This window comes from Myxocyprinus asiaticus, chromosome 14, assembly GCF_019703515.2.
Source record: "Myxocyprinus asiaticus isolate MX2 ecotype Aquarium Trade chromosome 14, UBuf_Myxa_2, whole genome shotgun sequence".
NCBI classification, from domain to species: Eukaryota; Metazoa; Chordata; class Actinopteri; order Cypriniformes; family Catostomidae; genus Myxocyprinus; species Myxocyprinus asiaticus.
This window is the reverse complement of record NC_059357.1, coordinates 40,307,092-40,320,834: the sequence shown is the minus strand read 5'-3', so window position 1 is coordinate 40,320,834 and position 13,743 is coordinate 40,307,092. Positions and strand designations below refer to the sequence as shown.

The window sequence follows — 13,743 nt, the reverse complement described above, 5'->3', positions numbered from 1 at the left end:
AGGTGTCTTAGTGCCTTCCTGAGCATTTGTCCTACAATTGTATTTTTTGTTTCTCGAGCAATTTTTTTTGTCTCTCTCTGGATTTTTTTTTTTTTATTATTATTTATTTATTTATTTATTTTTTGTCTCTCTTAATTTTTTTTTTCTCTTCTAGAGGCAACACATGAGAAAAAAAAAACATTTTTAGCTAACAATTAGCATGTGGTACCAACCTAGGCCACCAGGTGCCACTATTAGTAAGTATGAAATCTTATGCTTACATAGTGACAGAATGTCTGTGATTCGTTATCTGTTGATTTATAGATTTATAGTTATAGTACTGTATAAAACAATAACAAGAAAGTTTTTCAAAACTTAATCAAGAAATTAAAACATAATGTTACACAGTCTTATAATACATGAAATCCCACCCTTTAATGAACCTCTGGTTACATATGTTTCATATGACATTTGTCTTCAAATCAATCAAAGAGTTCATCATAGCACTTAACTATAATAACACACTGAGTGGCGTCACAACAGTCAAAGACGTCCATCTAGCGCGTGTTTACATAGGCCAAAAATTAACAAAAAGCACAATATCAATAGCGAAAAAAAAATTAATTGTTGGACATCGGCTCAGGAAGGCATTAAGACACTTAAAAAAAAAAAAAAATTTTACCTAGTGATTTTTTTTTTTCTTCATCTTGTGGATCAGGGCTTCCGTAGTTCAGGGCTTTGATTGGATAGTGATTACAGGTTGTTTATTAAAATCAATGTCATGATTTTATTGCATATAACATTGTTTCTCTTATATGACTGCATTTCAATGTGGCATGAATTATGTTCCATATTTGTACCATATTAGTTCAAAAAGCAAGCACAAATGCACATTTTAAAAAATCCATCTAATCCAAACTTTTTTTCAACATACTAATGTTTGGTACACATTAAAGATTTGTGGAAAAAAAAAATTCACAAGATACATCAAAAGAGTTTGTTGCTTTTAGTCTGTCTTTTTTTTTTTTTTTTTTTTTTTTTTTTTTTTTTTTTTTTTTTTTTGCATGTGTACTCCCTAAAAGTTTACAAAATTCACTTTTAGCAGATATATACGCATTTAAAGTTTTTTAATGTAAAGTTCTCTTCTGGGAATACTGACAAAAAAAAAAAAAAAAATGCACTACACAGATTTTTGTCCAATCAAATGCTTACTAGAATGAAAATGTAATGTACTAGAATGTCCCTCCCCTGATTACTACCTGCAACCAACTAGCGAGGAGGTTCACAGCTGTAAAGTAACTACAGGCTACTGGCTATTTAAACAAAAGGTATGAGCCTTTCAATATGTCCCACCCCAACTTTGTGTTTAAATAGGAAATACATCACAACCAGACAGAAAACGGCGCTCATAAAACTATTTCATGGGGTCTTTAATGCTAATCTTGTATAGTATATGGTAGAGATAGTTTGCGAATTAGGATTCTACCAGTTTGTCAGTGTTTTGCCAATTACCATACTTTCTTTCTCTCTGTCTCAGAGTGAAGAGGTCGACGTACCTGCGGCTGCAGCTGTTGGCTAAAGAAGAGTACCAGCTGAGCTCTCTGATGGAGGAATCTCTGCTGCAGGACCAGCTGACCCCCATCCTCATCCAGCCCCACCTACAGGCCATGGACCGCCGCCTGCGTCTGGTGCTCAATGTGCTGGCCGACTGTGTGGAGAAAGAAGGCTTCTCATCAGTAGTGGAGAATGACCTGGATTCACAGCCCTCCTCACACCGCCACCAGGCACACGGAGGGAGGTAGTGAGGCCTGAACCTCGGCCCTCGCTGGTCAAACCCTCACCATGAGCCTCCAACCCTACCGAGGCTTGTGTTTGAGACACGCATTGAATTCAGTGAATTCCAAGACTAGCCACCAATGCCTCTGAGGAGCCTCCCTTCCTGTAGATGTGCTATATGGACGTGTAGAGACACATCTTGATGTGTGACATCAGAGGACAGCTGGGACAATGAAGCTGTTTATTTTGTTTGATTGTCTTTTGATGCACTGCAAAAATTTTGTTTTCTTTTGTTTGATTGTCTTTTGATGCACTGCAAATATTTTGTTTTCTTTTCCACTAAATTATAGATAGCTATACTGATCGGATAGCTATCTGATTATGAAAAGACCAAGTGTAAATGCCCTCCAAGATGCATTAGAGATGGATAGCAATCCGATCAATGAAACATTAAGATGCAAATAAAGACCGATAAAGAAGGCTAAATAGGCCTTAAACATCCTTAAATTTACATGAGAAGCAAAATTAAGTAAGATAAAAATGACCTGTTTTTAGAGAATAACTCTTGAATTAATTAAATTGTTGTTCAACTGTAACTAGTCTTACTCCGTTTGCAAATAGTTTTTGCTGCTTCTGAATGTTCATGTACTCTGGAATCAACCCCATACTGCAGAATTACTGACAAGCACATCCCCCATCAGACATTTTCACATGAGTACAAATATGTTCACCTTGCCCTGTGGTGCGTGTCGCACAATTAATCTCTTAGACACAGGTTCTAGTCCCGGTGCCATGGAAATAATGAATGTGGGAGTGTGGTTAATAAAATATGCATTTTTGTTGACTGTATTAGATTTTCAACTAAAAATGCAACTCACTTTAGGCGCCACCCTGTGGATTTTCACATCAACAACACTTCCAGCTTCTGCCACTGGAGGCAGTGATTTCAAATTTCGGTAAGTACAGACCGAACTTTCAACCTCCTGTTGCCAAATTCAGTGTGATCGGTCTGTTTTTTTTTTGTTTTTTGTTTTCTGTTTTTATAGTCAATTTTGTTAGATTTATGCTCAAAACACATAGAACCTATTTGACAATGGGGTAAGAAAAATAAACAGATTTCAAGATATATTTTTAATATGCAATTTTGCTTCTTAAGTAAATCTTAAGGATATTTTTTCCTGGAAAACAAGGCATAAATCCGAATAATTTTTTGCAGTGTTTGCCAAAGCTTGTGTTTGAGCTCTGAGCTGCAGTACATACTTTTTAGTTGCACCCTGATTTGTTTGACAGGTTTGCTGAAATAATTTATTACATTTTTGCATATTTATCCCTAAGAGTCAGCGAGTGAACAGAAAGTATCTTTATAGAGGCACCAAAGTTAGAAGGAAATTGGAACAGAGAAATAGAATAAAGTCAATAATCTGTTTATCTACAGTTTACTACACAACTTTTATTTACTGTGCTCAATTAGGTCTTTGATATAAAGGTACATATAAGCTTTAATCACAGTACTGCAGTACTGTGCTTATGTGTGAGGACAGTTAAACACATTCGCAGTTTAATGGCACTTCCTACCATCTAAACTAACCACATTTAAGAGCCATCGTCTAAAATGCATATTGTGCAATCAATCCTTCAATCATTGTGTCAGATCCTGCACATTTGTTTTATTTAGGGTAATTCAGAGGTGCACCTTTCATTTAAGGTTATTCAGTAGTGAAGCACCCGTGTAATATGGACTCTGTGGAGAATGAGAGAATAAAGCTGATTGGTTGTTCGGGCATACCGTGCCTGCAGGGTTTCCCATCTCAGGCCCCATGGTGAATACACCTGCTCTCTCTTAATAAGAATCTAAAGGATGATCTGATGCACTGCTAGTGCAAGTTAATAATGTTGTTAGTGGTATTTGACAATGCACGTGTCTTCAGTCTCATCATTCAAAGAGATTTTGTGATTGAGCACAGGCTTCAGGGAATTAAACAATGAATTGGACTTTTAGTGGAACTAACAGTAGGTGTTATGCAAAACAACAAATAATAAATCTCTCCCAAGTGTTTGGAATTTTGAATTTCTGAGTTGAATGCAGCATTAGAGGAACAGTTCACCCAATAATTTTAATTCTGTCATAATTCTGTCATCACTCACCCTCATGTTGTTCCAAACTTTCCTTTTCCTTCCTTCTTCTGTGGAACACAAAAATAAATGATACAGTAGATAAAATGTTAGCTTCATTCACTATCAGGGATGGGTACCGAGAACCGGTTCTTATTCAGAACCGGTTCCAGTTTTAAAAAAAAATACCGGAACCAAATTATTTTCATGACTTTCGGTTTCTTGTAGTCCAATTCCTGAATGAATGACTCTTATGAACCGGTTCATTTGAATCTACAGAGCATAACACACAACGTAACTAGTGTAGTCCAATTCCCACACAAATGACTCTTTTGAGCCAGTTCTTTTTAATCTTCAGTGCGCCAGTATGTTACGGTTCCCAAGCAAGTGACTCTAATGAGACGGTTCTTTTGAATCTACAGCACTAACACACAGAGCAACCAGTGTAGTGTGGTACCCAAACGAATGAATATTATGAGCTGGTTCATTTTAATCTACAGCGCAAAACATACAGTGTGACCAGTGTAGTCTGATTTACGAACAAATGACTCTTATGAACCGGTTCATTTTAATCTAGAGCACAAAACATACAGTGCGACCAGTGTAGTGCTATTCCTGAATGAATGACTCTTATGAACCGGTACTTTTGAATCTACAGTGCGAAACATATAGCGCGACCAGTGTAGTCCCTTTCCCAAACAAATGACTCTTATGAGCTCATTTGAATCTACAGCGCAAAACATACAGCGCGACCAGTGTAGTCCAATTCCTGAACGTATGACTCTTATTAACTGGTTCATTTTAATCTGCAGCACGAAACATTCAGCGCAAACAGTGTAGTCCAATTCTTGAACAAATGACTTTTAAAGAGCACCTGTTATGGTTTTTAAATGTGCCTAATTTTGTTTTAAAGGTCTCATACAATAGATTTACATGCATCCAAGGTCAAAAAACACTTTAATTTGCTCATAATTTAAATTGCAGCATTACCTTTTTTTCCCCAGTGTTTTAAAAAAACGACTCGTTCAATGATCCGTTCTAAAGGATTCATTCTAAACTCATCCTTTCAGAAAGCCTACTCTGCTCTGATTGGTCAGATGTCCCAGTCTGTTGTGATTGGTCTACCGCTTAGTGTAGTGTTTGAGGGCGGGTCAAAGCTGTTCGCGAGCAGCCAATGAAGACCAGAGGCGGGTTTTTTGTTACCAAATTACACTGGTTAGTACAGGAAGTAAGTCTGGAATTACTAAGGACTCGTTTCAGGTGTTCAGAATCGGTTCTTTCTTTTGGGAGTCAATAACTCCATTTGTCGTGCACTTTGATTTTTGAAACTTTGCAGACTTTTTTACATTCACAAACAGCTATATAACACACTACATGAAAGGTAATATTTGAAAAACCATAATAGGTGCTCTTCAAGAACCGCTTCATTTAAATCTACAGTGCGAAACATACAGCGCGACCAATGTTGTCCAGTTACCGAATGAATGACTCTTATGAACCGGTTCATTTGAATCTACAGCACGAAACATTCAGCGCAACCAGTGTAGCCTGATTTCTGAACGAATGATTCTTTTGAGCTGGTTCATTTGAATCTACAGCGCAAAACATACAACGCGACCAGTGTAGTCCAATTCCTGAACAAATGACTCTTTTGAGCTGGTTAATTTAAATCTACAGTGCAAAACATACAGAGTGACCAATCTAGTCTGATTCCTGAACGAATGAATCTATTGAGCCGGGTTCATTTGAAACTACAGTGCGAACATACAGCATGAAGTGTAGCAGTGTATAAAATAATCATTAATTGAACTGTTCCAATAACTAGTCACCATTTACATTCATAGACTCTTTTTTTCTGAGGTGAACATTCTATAGAGGACAAAAAAAAATAAAAAATCCATATGGGTTTTGGTTTGGAACAACATGATGACAGAATTATTATTTTTTTTTTTAAATGAACTGTTCCTTTAAACATGAAAGATCGGCTGCTGTAGTTACTGTCACATTGCACCATATAAAAATGTTTTGAACTCTCACCTATTCTGTATTGTGTAAACCAAGGCCAAAAAGGCAATGGAGTGCCTTTATACCTTTCACTAAAAGCACTAATCGTCCATTCAATCAAAGCCATCTATAATATTTTAAGTCGTTTTTTGTCCTAAATTAAACTTCTAAATTAAAATAAAATCTTCAAAATAGTCATCAGTCTGTTTTTAAAGCTTACATTGCTATTTATTAAGAAAGAGTTCATTTGATATTTTGGGGTTTTAGATCTTAATTTTTTTAATTGACTTTTTTTTTTTTTTTTTTTTTTTTTTTTTTTAGCTTTAGATGAAGTCCCAGTTCCTCGCAGACATCGTATAGATGATTTGATAGTCTGACTGCTCTGTGTAAAGTGTGAATATATGGCTGAATCTCTGAAAGGGGCCACATGTGTGTTCTGTGTTTAACCCCAGTGCCTGTGCAATGCTCGAGAAACTTGAATGTTTTGGGATTATTCACAAACTGACCTTTCCATACCCCATGGCCTGGACTTCAGGGTTTTTTTTTTTTTTTTCCTGTGGCCAATAAGGAATTATGGGATCGTCAAGGCTTCTATTAGACAAACAGATTCAAAACTTTTCCCATTCTCTCAGTGTGTCTGTGTAAATATCTATAAATACGGTGTGTTGATCCTGGAGGCTGTTTTTGGAGCAAAACTACAAATGTTTTCTTTTTTCTCTTAGGCATTGTTACTGTGAAGACCTGTTTGCAAAAGGATACATGTGTGCAATAAATGAAGCTATGTTGTAGAACTGTTTATGTGTGAAATGCAAAGAAAATATCAATTTGTTTCAGAATATTTCAGGTTCAATCCAAGTTAAAGGGATACAGTAGTTCATCTACAGTAAAAATTACAATTCTGTCACCACTTTTTTCACCCTCATGTGGTTTTAAACCCAAATTACTTTTTTTCATATAAGAACCACAAAAAGGGAATGTTTTAATGAATATCACGTTCCCTCTGTTTAGTACTAGACAGAGCCTCATTTTAAAGCTTAAAAAAAGACCCAAAAGTGTTACAAAAGTTGTCCATGCAACTCGTGCGTCATATTCCAAGTCTTCTGAAGGCATACGATAGGTTTGGTGACAAACAACTGGAAATCTTTACTTGAAAGTAATTTTTCAGTAAAAATCTTTATATCTAGATATCTGTTGCGCATTCATGAGCGTTATGAGAGAAGCATGTTCACAATGGCTTGAATTTCACATTTGTTTAGTGCTATAAAAAAAATGCAAGTTCTCACATGAACATGCAGGAAGCTTTTAATTATGTGTTAACAAATTCCTATGGGTGGAGTTTGCACCATATAAACAATACTTTGTGGATAGTTACATTATGTACCATGCGCATATTATGCAAAAGTTAATGAGATTACATAGTCATGATGACAGGAGTTGAAAGATTGGACATTACTTTGCATAAATGTGGTTTTGCCAACACATGTAATTTTTACACATGATTTTGGTTTGTTTTCACAAACTGAGTAACAAAATAATTTTCTTACAGCATCTGTGGTTTAACTTTTATTGAACCTAGTACATTCCTTTATGACTTATAAACTGTATAATGCAAGTCAAATCTATATACAAAATAAAGTGTCAAGTCTATGAAATAGAAACTATTTGGCTGCATTTTAAATCAGGCAGATTCTTCACCTCTGTGCTTATAAAAAGATATGTGAGGCTGCTCTCTTAGAGACTGTTGGGTCATACACAGACATACATTTAGAGCTGTGATACATAATACCGCTCTAATCCCTAAACCCTCTATCTCTCACACACATATCCTTCTATATTTTCATTTATTTCATTATATTCCTTCACATGCTGAGGCAATTACAGGCCACAGGAATGTCACAGTGACCTTAAAGAGAGAAAGCCCTCCTGTCGGTGCCAGAGATGAAGTGCTAATCTGCAATTGCATCTATTCTTCACACACTGGTGTCCGCCACCCTTTTTATAAAAGGGGCAAAACTGACATATTTTTCTCGCTCCATGATTTTTTTTATATACAGTATTGGTCATTTCCAAAGAACAGCCTGAAACCGTCTCCAGTATAATAAACAGCTGGACATGCAATCTGTTTTTTGACCATTGGGTGGCGTTTCAACAGCAATGTAACATCTTCCAAAACAATGGCTTGACAAATCGACAAATTATAAAGATAGATCTTCATGCACACAGTACATTAGAATAGAATAGAATAGAATAGAATTTGTTTCTGAACAATTCAACAGAATAGAACAGAACTAAACAAAATTGAACAGTTTCAGAACAAAACAATTTAATCAGATAGAATAGAACGGGTTCAGAATAGAACAATATGATGAAATAGCACAGAAGTATAGAATAGAATAGAATAGAATAGAATAGAATAGAATAGAATAGAAAACAATTGGTTCAGAACAGTATAGAATATAACTGAATATGTTCCATACAAAACAACAGATTAGAACAGAACAAAATAGAACTGAACAGGTTCAGAGGAGAACAGCCTGATATGTATATGTAGAACTGAACAGAACTAAAAAGAATCGAATACAACAAACAATAATGGAATTGAACCGGTTCAGAACAGTACAGCATGATTAAACAGAACAATAGAATAGAATAGAATAGAATAGAATAGAAAAGAACAGGCTCAGAACAAAACAACAGAACAGAACAAAAATAATAGAATTAAAGAGGTTCAGAACAACATAAATTAGAATGGAACAATAGAATATAATAGGTTCAGGAAAAAACAACATAAAAATATAGGACAATAGAATAGAATAGATTAAAATAGAATAGAATAGGTTCAGAATAGAACAGCATGATAAAACAGAACATTATATAACTAAAAATAATAGAATTAAATAGAATAGAACAGGCTCAGAACAAAACAACAGAAATAACAAAAATAATAGAATTGAAGAGGTTCAGAACAACACAGTAAATTAGAGTGGAATAACAGAATAGAATAGGTTCAGATTGATACAACAGAATAGAACTGAACAGGTTCAGAACAGTACAGCATGATTTAACAGAAGAATAGAATAGAATAGAATAGACAGGATCAGAACAAAACAACAGAATAGTACAAAACAAATAATAGAATGAAGAGGTTCAGAACAACATAACAAATTAGAATGGAACAATAGAATATAATAGGTTCAGAACAAAACAACAGAATAGAATTGAACAGGTTCAGAACAAAGCAACATAAAAATATAGAACAACAGAATGGAATAGGTTCAGAATGTAACAGCATGATAAAATAGAACAAAATATAACTAAAATAATAGAATAGTATAAAATAGACTAGAATAGAACAGGGTCAGAACAAAACAACAGAATAGAACAAAAATAATAGAACTGAAGAGGTTCAGAACAACACAATAAATTAGAATGGAATAACAGAATAGAATAGGTTCAGACTGATACAACAGAATAGAACTGAACAGGTTCAGAACAGAACAACAAAAATATATAACAATAGAACAGAATAAATTAAAATAGAATAGAATAGAATAGATATAGAGTAGAATTTCAATGACAATTCAATTGAACTCTCAGAAAATGAAAATGGTATGTAATAGATCTGTTCTTGTTCTGAGAAGATGGAGCCAAATCTTGACAAGACTTTCAAGTGAGGAGTGCAGTAAGTATTTATTTGCTGAAATGAACCTCTCTAAACCTGCTCCCCACCAAACAGATTAAAAAGGCAATATGACGGAAGGGCCAACTGCTGTCTCCAGGCAACAGCTCACATGTAAACAAAACTGAGTTGATGTCGTTTTCATCTCCTGTTGCTTAACAGCAGGTTGCATTTCAAAGGGAAAAAGCCTTTTCATATTTCTTCTAAAATTATAAGGCCCTTTCAGCAATGTCTGACCTTGGAAAGTTGCTAGAAAGCTGAAGTTTCACATGTACTCTAAAGAGACTTCTGATTTAGCCCTTTAGGAATGAAACTGAAATATCTCTATCTACTGTACATATCATTCATAAAGGTCATTACCAATATGTAGCCGTGCTCCACCTAATTACATTTTCCAAAATGAGATCTAGATTACTATGCAGAGGAGTGGATTTTCATGTCTAGTACAGATTAATTTTTGCATCGAAAGTAATTTTAAATCGAGTGGAGTGAAGTGAAACTCTAATATTGCATAAATTTGGAAACCAAACAAGGCATTTCATTTTCAAGAGTTTTAGGGATGTGATTTGGAGGCGATATACTGTGACAGTGAAAAATTAATATACAAATCATGTAAACAATGCATATTCATCAGACAGACAGGTGGCCTGATTGTGTAGTTTTTTATTAATATTACTCATGAGGAACATTTACATTTGTCAACAGCCCCAACCAAGGGTACAAGGTGAAAAGTAGAAAAAATACTTATTTAAGGTTTAATTTATCTCTGAAAAGCTGTAGTTATTGCTTTGGCAAAATTCACACTTCGGGTCAGGACTTTATAAAACATTCTGAGAGGATTTATAATGCCAGCATAATTCCTGAGCATTCAAGAATATATGCATATACTGCACTATTGCTGTATTTTAGCTGGACACCAACACACTGCATAAAACACTGGCCAAATTATTAGACTTATTGCGCCAGCATGACTCAGATGCTTATAAAAGAATCCTAACTAATTAAAGTACCATTTAATCATTATACCAGATGAAGAAATCAAATCAGTGCCTTGTTATTTGAAATCAATTGCGGCTTATAAGCGCATGTTTGTGAAGACTGCCATCAGTATTGCAACACAAACGAAAGTTGGTTATGCCTAATAAGTCTCTAATTAGAGACATTCTCATTCTTGGGAGAATTTTATTGAGGGAAAAAAAATGCAGACAAGATGAGTCATCAATATTTATTTTCCTGAAAGAAAAAGACTGTATTTTAAATGTCTGTTAAAAGTTTCTTTTGTACACTGACATTTTACTGGCCTCAAAACTTTCATTTTGATTTAATGGGGTCTTTAAAATACAAATATTTAGTTGACTGAAATGTTTCTCATGATCTTAAAAATATTTTGATCTGAAGGCGTATGCTTAAATGTTCGAAATTAGTTTTGTAGACAAAAATATAATTGTGCCATCATATTAATTTATTTCATTATAAAACTAAAATTTAATTAAAAAAAAAAGGTTTTGAAATTGATGACTTGGACCAAATAATAAAGAAAAGCAGCCAATAAGTGCCCAGCATATAGATGGGAACTCCTTCAATACTGTTTTAAAAGCATCCCAGGGTGATACCTCAAGAAGTTGGTTGAGAAAATGTCAAGAGTACATGTCTGCAAATTCTAGGCAAAGGGTGACTACTCTGAAGATGCTAAAATATAACACAGTTTGATTTATTTTGTTTAGTCGCAACATAATTCCCATAGTTCCATTTATGTTATTCCATAGTTTTAATGACTTCACTATTTTTCTAAAATGTGAAGAAAAATTATAATAAAGAATAAGTGTTTCAAAACTTTTGACTAGTAGTGTGTGTGTGTGTGTGTGTGTGTGTGTGTATATATATATATATATATATATATATATATATATATATATATATATATATATATATATATATAGAACAATTTTAATTTCTCCATACTTTTTACAGCCCTGCATCTCAATGAAGTCCAAATTAGCCTTAGTAGTTCTCATGTGATCTGTGTCACTTGTCCTGCATGTCCACTTGATGGCAGTAGAAATCAATAATGAAACTGAACAGGTTCAGAACTGTACAGCATGATAAAATAGAACAGAATAATATGTATGAAATATCAACTGTCTTCTTTCGTCAATAATGAAAACATATTTGTTTAAAATGAATATTTAAATAATATATAATCATATCGTTTGCGAGGTGAATATTACGTTATAACACGTTATTCAGATATGTGGTCAGTGTGCTGCTGTTCTCTTCCCAGTCAATATTGTATTGGAATAGCTATATTATTGACTCACCGCTGGGTGGCAGCGCTTGTATTGTTTAGTTGAGGTTTAGTTGAGTTGTCGATCATTGCTGCAGTGAAGCCTGACTGTCTGTCTAGTAAATATAAACGAAGCCTATTCCTCCACACGTGTCGAATGAATAACCATGTCCTTCTCTTTAAAGAATGCCTGAAAACAATATTAATTTGACTCTTCATCTTGCTGAAGTAAAATTAGTAACAAAAACAGTGACCTTGTTCACAGTACTTATTGCACTAGTGACAGGTCCGCTTTAACTTAAATTTCACAATTACGTAATACAAAAATTCATTTGTTTGTTTGTTTAAACTCAAATCTTACTTTTATGTAAACCAGTCTCTATAACATTTCCCATAGCTCGTATGAGCATCCCTCCTGCCCAATGGTGATGTTCAAGACCACTGTCCTCTCGTCTCTATGGTAACAGTGGGACATCCCCCCAACATACACACACCTTTCCTTTCCACTGATCATGAGTGGCATACTCATGAGAGCATCTGACCCCAAAGCTCTCTGTCTCCTTCGCATTCCTCTGTGTCAGGCACCCATTAACTGCTCAAAATCCGGGCCTGTTAATAATACCTAGAATTTCAAAATCCACAAAAGGAAGTAAATCCTTTTCCTATTTGGCTCCTAATCTATGGAATAGTCTTCCGAAGATTGTTCAGGACTCAGACACACTCTCTCAATTTAAGTCTATACTAAAGACTCATCTTTTCAGTCAGACATACACCTAATTTATCTATCAACTAATAGTTATGCTGCATTAGTTAGGTCTGCTGAACTGGAAACACTTCTCATATTCTATAATCCTGCTTTAAAGTGAATAGCACCTCTGCTAATATTATTCTATTTGTTTCCCTGTCTTAACCTCGGGATACATATTCTGAGGCAGTGGTGTAGTAGTGACTGAAGAGGTGGGCATATTGTGATTTTATCAAGGACCCCCCTTGATTTTCTTGCTGGCAAGGTGTACAGTACACTACTAAAGCTTGATATAAAATATCTATTTAAATATATAAGTTTGATTAAATTTTCTTTTAAGTAACAGTAAAACGGGCTTTGTACATACTCTAATTAATAAACTAATACATACATAACCTTATACATAATAAACTGTTGTATATGTATGACTGAGTGTAGTAATGTTCACGTTAACACGTTATCTTATTTTACGATATATAGTACATAAGAGTTAATGATCAGGCTATTTGTTTTATTTGTGTACAAAAATTTTCTTTTCTGTTTATAGTGAAATAGCTTTCCTATTAAGAAATATAAATTAAGATGATTTGATATCAGAAGGAAAAAAAGGCACCACTGACAGCAGTAAAAGTTAGAAAAAAATGATATTTGATACAAATACGGAACAACTCGTCATCTACGAAGAGCATAAAAAACTAGCATGGGTGCAGTGACAGTATTTTCCCAAAGTTGAATAGCATAAGTTTTTATTTAAATGCATTAATATTTTCACTTTTAACCGCAAGGTAAATATACAGAGCAAAATAATTATGGTGACTCCAGCACTGCAGCTGCATCTCACTGTAGATGCTAGAAATTTCCCGCCCTTTACTGAAACAGAAAATATGATTGGTTAGAAAATATCCATTCGTGTCTAAAACGCACATTCTGATTGGTAGCTCAGCTAAGTCGAACTGTCTTATTACGTCTGTGCTTTCAGTTGCAGTCCCGCCTCCTGCTGCTCAGAGAATCTCTGTACACTTATTAAAAACATAATAATATAATATAATATAATAATAATCACAATTCACTCAATGGTGCTGCGGCATCACCTCAGTATAATTAAAAATTATGGATCAAAAGCCTCCTCGCTGTTCTGGTGGCCATTACATATCATAACTAATT

General features: G+C 34.5%; 1 protein-coding gene across 1 annotated transcript in view; it reads left to right on the top strand.

The window, feature by feature from the left end:
- The window catches only part of LOC127451157 (extracellular serine/threonine protein kinase FAM20C-like), a 102,871-nt gene extending 95,371 nt beyond the window's left edge, over positions 1-7,500 (top strand). Inside the window, exon 10 of the mRNA XM_051715629.1 lies at positions 1,517-7,500. Within this exon, the coding sequence (XP_051571589.1) occupies positions 1,517-1,781 (265 nt within the window). The 3' untranslated portion in view covers positions 1,782-7,500. The remainder of the gene's footprint in view (positions 1-1,516) is intronic.
- The last annotated feature ends 6,243 nt before the right edge of the window (positions 7,501-13,743 follow it).